At 39.2% G+C, this 12808-nt stretch overlaps 1 protein-coding gene across 17 annotated transcripts in view; it reads right to left on the bottom strand.

Moving 5' to 3' along the window:
* CADPS2 (calcium dependent secretion activator 2) overlaps positions 1-12808 on the bottom strand; it is a 519834-nt gene that overhangs the window by 284838 nt on the left and 222188 nt on the right. For all 17 annotated transcript variants that reach the window (XM_046019950.1, XM_046019953.1, XM_046019955.1 and 14 more), the window contains exon 6: positions 12063-12184. In XM_046019950.1, the coding sequence (XP_045875906.1) occupies positions 12063-12184 (122 nt within the window). The remainder of the gene's footprint in view (positions 1-12062; positions 12185-12808) is intronic.

Raw genomic sequence — 12808 nt, 5'->3', positions numbered from 1 at the left:
GTAATTTCTGTATTTGGCCAAGGTTTGTCTCGTTAGGCTTCATTTTGTTTGGCGCCAGTAGCATCAGCTTAGAGAAATGTTACTTCTGGTGAATTCATTCATATAAGATGAAGCAATCTCGTGTTTTTAAAGATGGAAATGAGAAAAGGTGAAACTTACACCATTCAAGTGTTTACCTTTAGGTTCATTAAAACAAGCACATTTCTTGATAGATTTAAAAATGTAGTATATTTGATCTCTGGGTCACAAGAGTAGCAGGCTAATGAAAACTAACTCAGAAATTACTAAAATGAAAACTAATATGCTTTTATAAAAAGCACGGCTAGGTTCCTTTAGTTTATATGCAGTCTGTATTTAATCTCTCAAACACTTGTCCCAGCACCTTGTCACTCTGATAAGCTTTCCATTTGTAGCTTCATTATTCTCTCCATAGTTTGACAGATTATTACAATTCTGATTCAGAATTTAGAGTTTCTAGAAACGGGTACTGAAGCCTCTATTTCCCATCATTTTCATGAGGTTGAAGAATGTTCTGTCCTCCTATCTGTAAATATATCTCTCCAATGATACAACTCATCAGTTTTTCCTGCTGCTCCTTACCTTTCTACTTTATTACTTTCAGAGGGTGGGAAACAGAGACAAACTAAACTTCAAATATCTTTAATAAAATAGCTCTACAGCATCAAAGAGACACAGTATGGTAACAACAAAATAAGCCCTCCCCCAAACAGTGCTGCTTCCCTTTATTTTTTTTTTTAATTGTGGTAAGAACATATAACATAAGATCTACCCTCTTTTTTTTTTAAGATTTTATTTATTTGACAGAGAAAGAGATCACAAGTAGGCAGAGAGGAGGCAGAGAGAGAGAGGGAGAAGCAGGCTCCTTGGCTGAGCAGAGAGCTCAGTGCGGGGCTCGATCCCAGGATCCTGAGATCATGACCTGACCGAAAGCCAGAGGCTTAACACACTGAGCCACCCAGGCGCCCCGAGATCTACCTTCTTAAATGTTTAAGTGTACAGTACAGTATTGTTCACTGCAAACCTAATATTGTACAGCAGGTCGCTACAATTATTCATCTTGCATAATGGAAACTTTATATGCCTTGAAGAGCATATCCCCATTTCCCCTTCCTCTGAGTTCCTGGTTTGTTTTTAACAACCAATTTCTTTGCTTTTATCTCCCTGGTACATAGATCTATCTTTGGCCTCCATGGGATATTATTAGCTCTTGTGTTTTTAGGCACTCAAAGGATGGTCATTATTTGCAGGCACAATGTTATCAAGAGATTCGTGATGACTGCATGAGTCCTCCCGCATCAGTCTGTCATTCTTCTTGTGCTCCCTTTCCTTTCAGGTGGTATCATTAAAAGTATGGGCTAAAAATCAAGTAAAAAAATATCTGGAAAAGATAAAAAAAGCTATGCAAGTGTAGCAACAGTGTTTTTGTACCTCTGTTTACAGAGAACAAAACCTTTCCTGGCTCATGAGAGACTATGAAACAATGACTTAAAAATCCATGAACAGGGGCACCTGGGTGGCTCAGTGGGTTAAGGCCTCTGCCTTCGGCTCAGGTCATGATCTCAGGGTCCTGGGATAGAGCCCCGAATCAGGCTCTCTGCTCGGCGGGGAGCCTGCTTCCCTTCCTCTCTCTCTGCCTGCCTCTCTGCCTACTTGTGTACTCTGTCAAATAAATAAAATCTTAAGAAAAAAAAATCCATGAACAATTTCCTCCCTAACTGAAATACAGTTTACCTACATTCCCTTCCCTCCATTAAAAACTAAAAACTTTAATAGATTAACTCATTACTACTCTTTATAAATCAAACTTGTCTATAAACACACTTTTATGAGATCTCAGATTCTATATTCTAAGTTATGTACCAAGATCACATGCTGTTTCTACCTAATTGCTGGCAGGAAATAAGAACTACAGGAATGAAACAGGCAGTGGCTAGAAATCTTGATTAAGTTTATTGGAAATATGGACTAAATAAGGCACTTTAATTAGTATCAGACAGAAGGATGAATTGATCTCCAATACGACACAAACTGTTGAAGCTATAAAATTTAGAAAACGTGTCTGAGGCACGATTCACTATAATGATGGAGGAGATGAGTCTCTTTCCTGTTGTGCAAGAGGACTTCAAGAAAGAAGTAACCACACTGCTGGAAAGCAACAGTCAGCATTCAGAAGACACATTTTTAATTTAAAGTGGTCTGCCCCTAGGATACAATGATAAATATAAATCATTTAATTCATTTTACAGTGAACTCAGTGTTCATGAGGGAAGAGAAAAGCTATTTTAGCTAAATTTCCTTGTGGTAAGAATAAAAAGGAGTACTGGAGGACTGTGATCATATTTCCTAACTTGTAACCATGTTAACTCATTTAAATTATCCAGTTAGATGTTGTTCCCTATTATCAGAATCTCTTTATGAATACACGATAAGCTAAATGACTACTGATATAAAAGTTAACTCATCTGACTGACCAAATACTTAAGTATCAAATAAATTTTATAGAAATTATGCTAAATGAAAAAACCCAGACTACCGAGTGCATGATTTCATTTAGATGAAATGTCCAGAAAAAATAAAACTCTAGCACTAGCAGGTAAGTGAGCAGCTTCCTGGAACTGGCAGTTCCAAGACTGCAAATGGATGCGAGAGACTTTCTGAAGTGATGTGTTTTAAAACTGAATTGATAGCAGCACAAGCTGATAGCAGTACAGGCGCCTAAATTTACTGAAAATCATCTACTTGACAATGTAAGAATTTTATGCTGTGTAAATTGTACCTCAATAAAGCTTTTTAAAAAGATTCTCTAGGGGCCCCTGGGTGGCTCAGTGGGTTAAAGCCTCTGCCTTCGGCTCAGATCATGATGCCAGGGTCCTGGGATCGAGCCCCGCATGGGGCTCTCTGCTCAGCAGGGAGCCTGCTTCTCCCCCACCCCTAACCCCATCTGCCTCTCTGCCTACTTGTGATCTCTCTAATAAATAAAATACTTAAAAAATATAAAATAAAAAATAAAAAGATTTTCTAAAAAACAACAGGGTATTCTAATTCTTAGGGTATTTGTACCCCCTGAAGATTTCATGGACTACTGCTGTCCTTGTGTTTATGCTCCCCACTTCCAAATTCCCATGTTGAGGCCCCAAAACCTCCGTGTGATGGTATTTGGAGTTAGGGTCTTTCGGAGGGGATTGAGTTTCAGTGAGGTCATGGAGGTGGTGGTCCGTCTCCCCATTCTGTGAGGATACAGGGAGAACTTAGCCCTGTGTAATGCAGGAAGGGGCCCCTCACCCAGAACCCGACCCTGCTGCTGCCCTGATCTTGGACTTCTATCTGCAGATTTGTACAAGATACATATTTGCTGTTTAAATCACCCAACCTGTGGCATTTTTACTGTAGTAGCCCAAACTGAAAAGTGTGGTGCTACTGTAACAAATACCTAAAAATGTGGAAGCAGCTTTGGAACTGGGCATAAGGGCTAGGGGCGGGAAGAACTTGGAGATGCAGGCTAGAAAGAGCCAGTATTACAACGAAGGGACTCTAAGGGAAGTTCTGGTGAAGGTTCAGTAAGAGAAGAGCTATAGACGAAGCTTCCGTCTTCTCGGAGAAGACATATTATGAACAGAATGTTGGTAAAAACATGGTTGGTAAAGGCTATTTTGATGAGGTCTCAGTGGGAAAGAAGAACATGTTACTAGAAATTGGAAGAAAGATTATCTTTCTTATCAGTGGCAAAGAACCTGGCTGAATCATGTTCATGTTCTAGCGTTTTGTGAAACACTAGTTTCTGTGCAATGAAACTAGAGAACAACCTGAGGGAATTTCTGAGCAAAGTGTTGAAGGAGCAGCTTGGTTGCTCCTGACTGCTTACAGTAAAATGCAGTAAGAGAAAATGAATTGAAGACAATTATTATGTAAAAAGTTAGCAGATCATAAAGATTTTAAAGATTCTTAGTCCGTCCATAATGAGAAAGCTTGTTCAGGAAAGAACACTCAAGGTGTGGGAGACCAGCCATTTGAGAAGGAGGTAAGTGTAGGTATGAACCACGAACCTAATCAACCACCTCAACAGGAACACTGTTGGCTTGAACTGAAGGAGACAGAAAGGAAGGAAGGAGAGCTGTTGAACTCCTTAGACCCTACAAACTGGACCAGAGGGCACCTGGGTGGCTCAGTGGGTTAAAGCCTCTGCCTTCTGCTCAGGTCATGGTCCCAGGGTCCTGGGATCGAGCCCCGCATCGGGCTCTCTGCTCAGCAGGGAACCTGCTTCCTCCTCTCTCTCTGCCTGCCTTTCTGCCTACTTGTGACCTCTGTCTGTCAAATAAATAAATAAAACTGGACCAGAGATTCAGCTATGAACACATTCTAGTCTAGCAAGGGAGGAATGACTCCAAGCACTGAGAGATCATCAGTGCTACCAATCCCAGTAAGGCCTTTAGTACAACAAGCCTGCAAGGGTTTGGAGGAAGGCAGGGCACCGATAAGATGATCTCCACCTCAGTTTCAAAGGCTTAGACCTCTGCCCAGCAGGCCTTGTGGGTGGGGCCACTGCCTTGGTTTCACCATGCTAGGTGGCAGCGACCAGAAACTGTAGGGGTTAAACACCCATCCAGCAGAGCCAGCCACTGGTCTAGTGGGTCCAGAAGGCAAAGTTTGGAACCAAAGAAGAGCACTCCTGAGGCTTCATGTCTAAAGGAGTTCATGGTGCTAGGCTTTAGATTTACCTGGGACTTGTCACCCACTCTTCTATTCCTCATTTCTCTATTTTGAACTGGAATATCTATTCTGTGCCTCTCCCACCACTGTTCTCATGAAGCAAATAATTTATTTCGTTGCATAGGTTCACGGCTGGAGAAGAACTTTGCCTCAGAATGAATCATAACTCACTTTACCCATATCTGATTTGGATAATATTTAGATGAGTCTTCAGATTTTAGACTCAGAACTGATGCTCGAATAAAATAAAAACCCCTGGGGCTGTTGGGATAGAATTAACCTATTTTGCAGGCGAAGACATGAGTTTTGAGAGGACTGGTTGTGCGCCCCCAAAAGTTCAGATGCTGAAGTTGTAATCCCTAAAATAATGTCTTGAGGTGGGGCTCTGGGAGGACACTGAATGTGGATGAGGTCACGGGGATGGAGCCCCGTGATGGAACTGGTGCCCCTATAAGAAGATGAAGAGATGCAAGAGCTCACTCTCCACCCTGGGAGGACCCGGCAAGAAGGTGGCCCCCCAAAGAGGGTCCTCCCTGTAAACCTCAGTGACTATGCTGGCAGCTTGATCTCACACTTCCAGCATCCACAACTGTGAGAAATAATGTTTGTTTAAGCCGCCCAGTGTTAAAACAGTATTTCTGTCACAGCAGCCTGAACTAAGAAGTCTAGAAAAAAATACAATTGCCATAAAAGAGCTTCCCAACCAGTGAGTGGTGACATACTGTTGTGTTCCTAGTGGGTTTCAGGAGTGACTTCTGTTCTCCTAGTCACTGGGGTGACATGATAGGATTTGAGTCTTTTACTTTCTTGCTAATAAGAAACTTCTTCCATTGACTGTTCACTGTACAAATAACACATTTTCCTGATCCCAATTCTCCTCGCTGAGTGAAAATGTAGAGAACATGTTGATATTTACGGGATGTTGCTCAAGCAGTGCTTAGAAGGATATTTATAGCTCTAAGGGCCAGTATTAGGAAGATCTCAACTCAAAAATCTAACTTTCCACCTTAAGACACTAGAAAAAGAGGAGAAACTAAACCTAAAGGAAAAAAGGGAAGGAAATAAAGAAGATTAGAGTGAGGATCAATGAAACAAAAGTTGGGTATTTTAAAGACAAACATTTTTTTAGCTAGATGGACTAAGAAAAAGGAGATTCAAAATACTAGAATTCATTGAATTCATTTTAGAAATTGAAGAAGAAATATTTTATGGAAATAAAAAACATTGTAAATGAATACTATAAACAAATGTATGCCAATAAATTAGGCAACGAGAATGAAATGGACAAATTATTCTAAATACACCAAATCCCAAAACTGACAAGAAGAAACAGACACTCTGAATAGATCTACAAGAAAGAGATTAAATTAGTAATGGAGACCTACCTACAAAGAAAAGCCCAGCCCCGGAGGGCTTCTTCAGTAAATTCCAACAAACATTCATGAATTAATACTAATTTTCCATACTTAAAAAAAAAAAGGAGACCACTTCCAAACTCATTCCATGAGGCCAATATAAAATCAGATCGGTCACAAAAAAGATATTATAGATCACTATTTCTTAAAAAGATGCAAAAAGTTCTTAAAAGATTGGAGAACTAAATGCAGTAACAAATAAGAATTAGGCATCGTGACCAAGTACAAACTATGTCAGAGATACAAGACTAGTCTGACACCTAAAAATTCAATAATGTGGGGCAGCTGAGGGGCTCAGTGGGTTAAAGCCTCTGCCTTGGGCTCAGGTCATGATCTCAGGGTCCTGGGATTGAGCCCCACGTCAGGCTCTCGGCTCAGCAAGGAGCCTGCTTCCCCCTCTCTCTGTCTCTGCCTACCTGTGATCTCTCTGTCAAATAAATAAATAAAATCTTAAAAAAAAATTAAATAACGTAATGCACCATGTCAATAGGATTAAAAGCAAAACCTAGATGTTGAGAAACAGAGGCAGAGAAATCATTTGACAAAATCCAACACCTTTTCATGATAAAAACACTAACAAATCTATAAACAGGAACTTCCTCAAACTGGCAACAGGCATCTACAAAAAATCCAGAGCTAGGATTATACTTAATCATGAAAAATATATGTTTTTCTACTAAAATCAGGAATAACGCATAAAGGTCTACTCCTGCCACTTGTACCCAGCACTGCAGTGGAAGAACTAGTCAGGGCAATTAGGTATAAAGTGAAAAAAAAAAAAAAAAAAAAAAAAAAAGAAATAAAAGGCATCCAGATCAGGCAGAAAGAAATAGAATTATCACTACTTGCAGATGACACGATCTTATATAAAAAGAAATCTAAGAAATCTCATAAAATAACAACCATTAGAATTAACAAGTTCAGCAAGGGTGCAGCATGTAAGATCAATATTTTAAAAATAATCTTTATATACTTACAATAAACAATCCAAGATAACTTAAGAAAATGATAAAATACCAGGAATAAATTTAACCAAAGAAGTTCAAAACTTACACTTTGGAAACTACAAACTATTGTTAAAAGAAACAAAGGTTTAAATAACTAGAAAGACACTATGTTCATGAGTAGGAAGACAACACCATTGATTAAGATGGCAGTACTCTCCAAGCTGATCAGATTCGATACAATCTCTAGGAGAATCCCAACTGGAGATATTTACAAAACCTTTGTGGAAACTGGCAAAGTTATCCTGAAGGTCATATGGAAATTCAGAATAGCCAAAAGAATCTTGAAAAAGAACATAGCTGGAAGACACGTACTTGTGATATTAAAATGTTACACAAGGCCAAACAAAAACAAAAACAAAAACAAAAAACAAAAACAAAACCTACTTCATAAAAGGCAATGGTAAGCAAAATACTGTGGTACTAGCATAAGAACATCAATGTAATACAATTCAGAGTCCAGAAACAAACCCATGTTATCTATGGTAAATTGATTTCCTAAAGGGTACCCAGAATATTTAATGGGAAAGGAATAGTTTCTTCAATTTCAGAACTGGACAACTAGGGGCACCTGGGTGGCTCAGTGGGTTAAGCCTCGCCTTCAGCTTGGGTCATGATCTCTGGGTCCTGGGATTGAGCCCTGCATTGGGCTCTCTGCTCCGCACAGAGCCTGCTTACCAACACTGCGCCGCCACCGCCCCCCCCCCCGGCCTACTTGTGATCTCTGTCAAGTAAATAAATAAAATCTTAAAAAAAAAAAAAAAAGAACTGGACAACTAAATTGTCACATGCAAATAAAGGAAGTTGAACCCTTACATCCTACCACAAATAAAAGTCAGCAGCTGACTCTTGGTTTCTGCTCAAGTCACGATCTCAGAGTCATAAGATCAAGCCCCGCATGGGGCTCCACACTCAGTATGGAGTCTCCTTGAGATTCTTTCTCCCTTTTCCTCAGCCCTTCTCCCTGCTTGCGCACACGCAATCTCTTTCTCAAGATAAATAAATCTTTAAAATGGGTTAACGACCTAAATGTAAGAGGTAAAACTATGAAAGTCTTAGGAGAAAACATGGGGCTAAATTTTTGTGACCTTGGATTGACCACCAGATTCTTAGACCTGGCTCCAGAAGCATAAGCAGCAACAGCAAAATAGATAAACTGAACAGTATCAAAAGATAATATCAAGAAAACAAAAAGATAATCCACACAAAGGGAGAAAACATTCACAAATCATATATAAGAATCTAACATCCAGAATATAGAAATAGCTCTTACACTTAAAAGACAACTCAATAAAAAAGGAGGGACAGACTTAAATAGACATTCCTCTACAGAGATACACAGATAGCTAATACAACATATGAAAATATGCCCAACATCATTAGCCAGGAGTGAAGTGTAAATTGAATCACAATGAGATACCAAGTCCCCCCTACTAGAATGACTGTGTATAGGGCAAATAATAAGTACTGGTGAGAATGTGAAGAAATTGAAACTCTTCCACATTGTCGATGGGAAAATAAAGTGGTGCTATCACTGTGGGAAGCAGTTTGGTGGATCCTCAAACATCTAAACATGCAATTATTACCCAGTCCAGCAATTCCACTACGGACAGACCTAAACCAATGGAAAACAGGGACTCAAACAGGTATTTGCACAACTTTACTTGCAGTATTCCCAGTAGCCACAAGGTGGAAACAACCCAACTGCCCTCAATCTAAATGAATGGATAAACAAAATGTGGTCTTTCCATGCCAGGATTTGGTCATGGAAAGAAACAAAGTTCTGAACACGCTAGAAGTTCTGAAGTTCTGATACATGCCAGAAGTTAGAGGAAGCAGAAAACACTATGTTAAGGGAAAGAAACCAGTAACAAAATAGCACAAACTATATGATTCTATTTATTTGAAATGCCCAGAATAGGCAAATCTATAGACAGAAAGTCACTTAGTAGTTGGTCAAGATGGGGGTGATCTGAGGTTGATAGGTCAAGGAGCACGGTGCTTCTTTTTGAGGTAATGAATAGGTTGTAGAATTGCTGATGATTGCACAACTCTGTGAATATACTAATACAGACTAATATAACTGACCTTTAAAACAAAACCACACCTCTCCCTTGATTCCATATGCTCTGCCAAAAATAGCCCCAATCAATTTCCTTCTGTCTCATGGCCTCCTTCTAGGTCTAAAGAATCTCTTGAAAGAGTTGTTTATTCTCTTTATTTTCACTTTTTGTCACACTATAACTCAACTCTATTTGCCTGCAGGAGTAAATACTACACCCTTCAATATTTACTGTGACTAAGTCATAAAAATAAGTGTAAGCAACTGAATCAATTTTGACAGCCTACTGGGTACCAGAAGATCGAACAGGACAAGATGTCTACCTTTTTCTCAAGGGGGAAATACAAAAGGAACAGATAGGAAGCACATTAGTCTAAAGATTAAAATGAACCAGAAAGTATCTACTTCATAGTGGGTTATCTAATTTTTTTTTTCATGTTGGGTTATCTAAAAGAGGTGCTCTCAGCAAGTGAGGTTTAAGATTTTTTTTTTAAGGTAGGCTCCATGCCCAGAGTGGAGCCCAATGCAGGACTTTAAACTTTATAACCCCAAGATCAAGACCTATGCTGAAGTCGAGACTCAGATGTTTAACTAACTGAGTTACTCAAGTGCCTTGAGTTAAGATTTTTTTTAAATTTAAATTCAAGTTAGTTAACAAAGTGCATTATTTTTTTTTCCCTTTTTATTTATTTTTTCAGCGTAACAGTATTCATTCTTTTTGCACAACACCCAGTGCTCCATGCAAAACGTGCCCTCCCCATCACCCACCACCTGTTCCCCCAACCTCCCACCCCTGACCCTTCAAAACCCTCAGGTTGTTTTTCAGAGTCCACAAAGTGCATTATTAATTTCAAGGTAGAGTTTAGTGATTCATCAGTTGCATATAACACCCAGTGCTCATTACATCAAATGCCCTCCTTAACACCCTTCAACCAATTACCTCCTCCCGCCCACCCATGTCCCCTCCAGCAACACTCAATTTGTTCCCTATAGTTAAGAATCACTTATGGTTTGCCTGTTTTTATTTTTCCTTCCTTTCCCCCGTGTTCATCTGTTTTGTTTCTTAACTTTCACATGCATGGAATCATATGGTATTTTTCTTTCTCTGACTCAATTCACTTGGCATAATAAACTCTAGTTCCAGCCACATCATTGCAAATGGCAAGATTTCATTCCTTTTGGGGGCTGAGTAGTATTTCATTGTATATATACACACACATCATCTTTCTCCATCCATCTGCCAATGGCCATCTGGGCTCTTTCCTTATTTTGGCAGTTGTGAACATTGCTGTTACAAACACTGGGGTGCATATACCTCTTCAAATCACTATGTTTGTACCCTCTGGATAAATACCTAGTGGTCTAATTGCTGGGTCATAGGGTAGCTCTACTTTTAACTTTTTGAGGAATCTCCATTACTCTTTTCCAGAGTGGCTGCTCTGGCTTGCATTCCCACCATCAATGAAAGAGGGTTCCCCTTTTAATGCATCCTCACCAACATCTGTTGTTTCCTGAGTTAATTTTAGCCATTCTGACCAGCATGGGGTAGTAACTCATTGTGCTTCTGATTTCCCTGATGATGAGTGATGTGAAGCATTTTTTCATGTATCACTTATTAGTCATTTGTAGGTCTTCTATGGAGAAATATCTCATACCAAGGATCCAGCCATACAAAGATAAATGGAAGGCAGGCAGAGGGAAAAACAAGTGTAAAGATATGTTTGAGGAATTACATGAAGTCTAGTAACTGACGAAGGGCTAGGGGAGGTCCCCGAGGTAATGAGAGCCTGGTTAGGGATAGACCTGTAGGACTTCTTATAAGGCACGGTGAGAAGTTGCAACTTGCTTCTTCTCCATCTCATAATGCCCTGTGCATATCTGTCCTGCTACACTTGTATTTCTGTCCCCACCTTAAATTTGTGCCTGCCCTAAGGAAAATGAAAGTTTTTGTTCACCTCTATCTAACCACTGCCAACCAGGATCTGATTAGACATTTCCTGAACGAACAGACCACATCATCGTGCTGTGATAAGACAAAAATGCCAAGTCCTGAGGAAGGAAAAAAAATCTTTTCTAAAAGCAGTGTACATCTAGTGCTTCACGCAATATGTGCCCTACATAAACAATGAATCTTGGAACACTGCATCAAAAACTAATGATGTATTTTATGGTGACTAACATAACACAATAAAAAAATAATTAAAAACATAAAGGCAGTGTACAAATGAAAGCCAGGCAATTTTCACTCAAATTCCTCAGGCTAGCCTGGTTATTTCTACCAGACACTGTGATGTTTCCCAAGTTTCAATCAGTTAAAGAGAACATCTTCCAAACTTAATTAAACTCATTCCCAGAATTTGAAACCTAAAGCTGCCAGCTAAGAACAGCTTTAGCTTCTCTGATTACTGTGCGGTTGTCAGTAATTGGTTCTCTAACTCAAGCCTATTCCCTAAGTGTTCTACGACACTGTGCAAAATTATATCCACCTCAACATCATCAGTGCCGTATGGTCATCAGCAATACATGGAAATGGAAAAGCTATTAGGTTATAGTATAGGATCAAGCACCACCTTTTAAATAACACATGAAAACACATGCTTTCTTTTTAAATGACACACGAACATTGACTTCCGGGATAACTAGCTTCTCATTTGCAGGTTAGATTTTGTTTGTACTACACAGGGAATCTGCTACAGTTCTAATTACAGCATCCTTATCTAGAAAGGCACACAATGATTCTAACACAGTTGAAACAAAACTAACCAATAACCCTTGAGTATAAAACCACACAATGCTGCAAATGAATAAACCATGTTTCTTTGGAAGGGGAAAATTTTTTTTCAGCTGGCTTACTGTGGCCTTGAGGCTTCAGCTTGGTCTGTCTGCAGTTTTTCTCCTCCTTCCACTTCCATTGTACAGTAAACAATTCGATTGGGAGCAACAGACTTCAAACCTTGCACTTCCATTATGACAATCTAAAGATTGAAAAAAAATTGTAAATGATACATCAAGTTGGCAGTCTCCAACAAGACATAGAAGTAGCAGAATTGACAACAATTAGAATGACCGACTGATAAAAGTATCTGGCAACACCAATGGTATTTTATCTTCGCTAGAATCATCTGTATCCATGGAAGGTATAATAAGTAACATTCTGAGGAAGTTTGATATTGAAGAAATATCTCCTGCCAGCTTATTAAAGTAAGGTTAAGATCTCTAAAGATAAGCCTTACTGAGTTAAATGAGGTATAAACTCAGATTCTTTAAAAATGTTGGCAAGTCTGCATAAGGTAAAGCGGAATCACCCACGAAAATTCAGGGAATGTGCTAAAAGCAGTACCAGTTGTGTTCCACATAAAATGAAATCCTATTCGTGAGTGGTGCCCATCAGTGGTAATCAGTATGTAACATCATCAGAACTTTGTCTGTTCACTTATTTAGATACTATTAGTATTTATAAAAGAATATTCATTATAGAAAATGTGTATCTTATCATGAAGTATGGGAGATATAACCTGCCGGTGACTATCTTACACTAACTTGGAAAGGGGAAAAAGGACTTTTCCACCCACTAAAGTTATGTGCTACTTTCATGCAGC

Source organism: Meles meles, chromosome 10, assembly GCF_922984935.1.
Source record: "Meles meles chromosome 10, mMelMel3.1 paternal haplotype, whole genome shotgun sequence".
NCBI lineage: Eukaryota > Metazoa > Chordata > Mammalia > Carnivora > Mustelidae > Meles > Meles meles.
The sequence above is the reverse complement of the archived record's forward strand: the minus strand, read 5'-3'. Positions and strand labels throughout refer to the sequence as shown.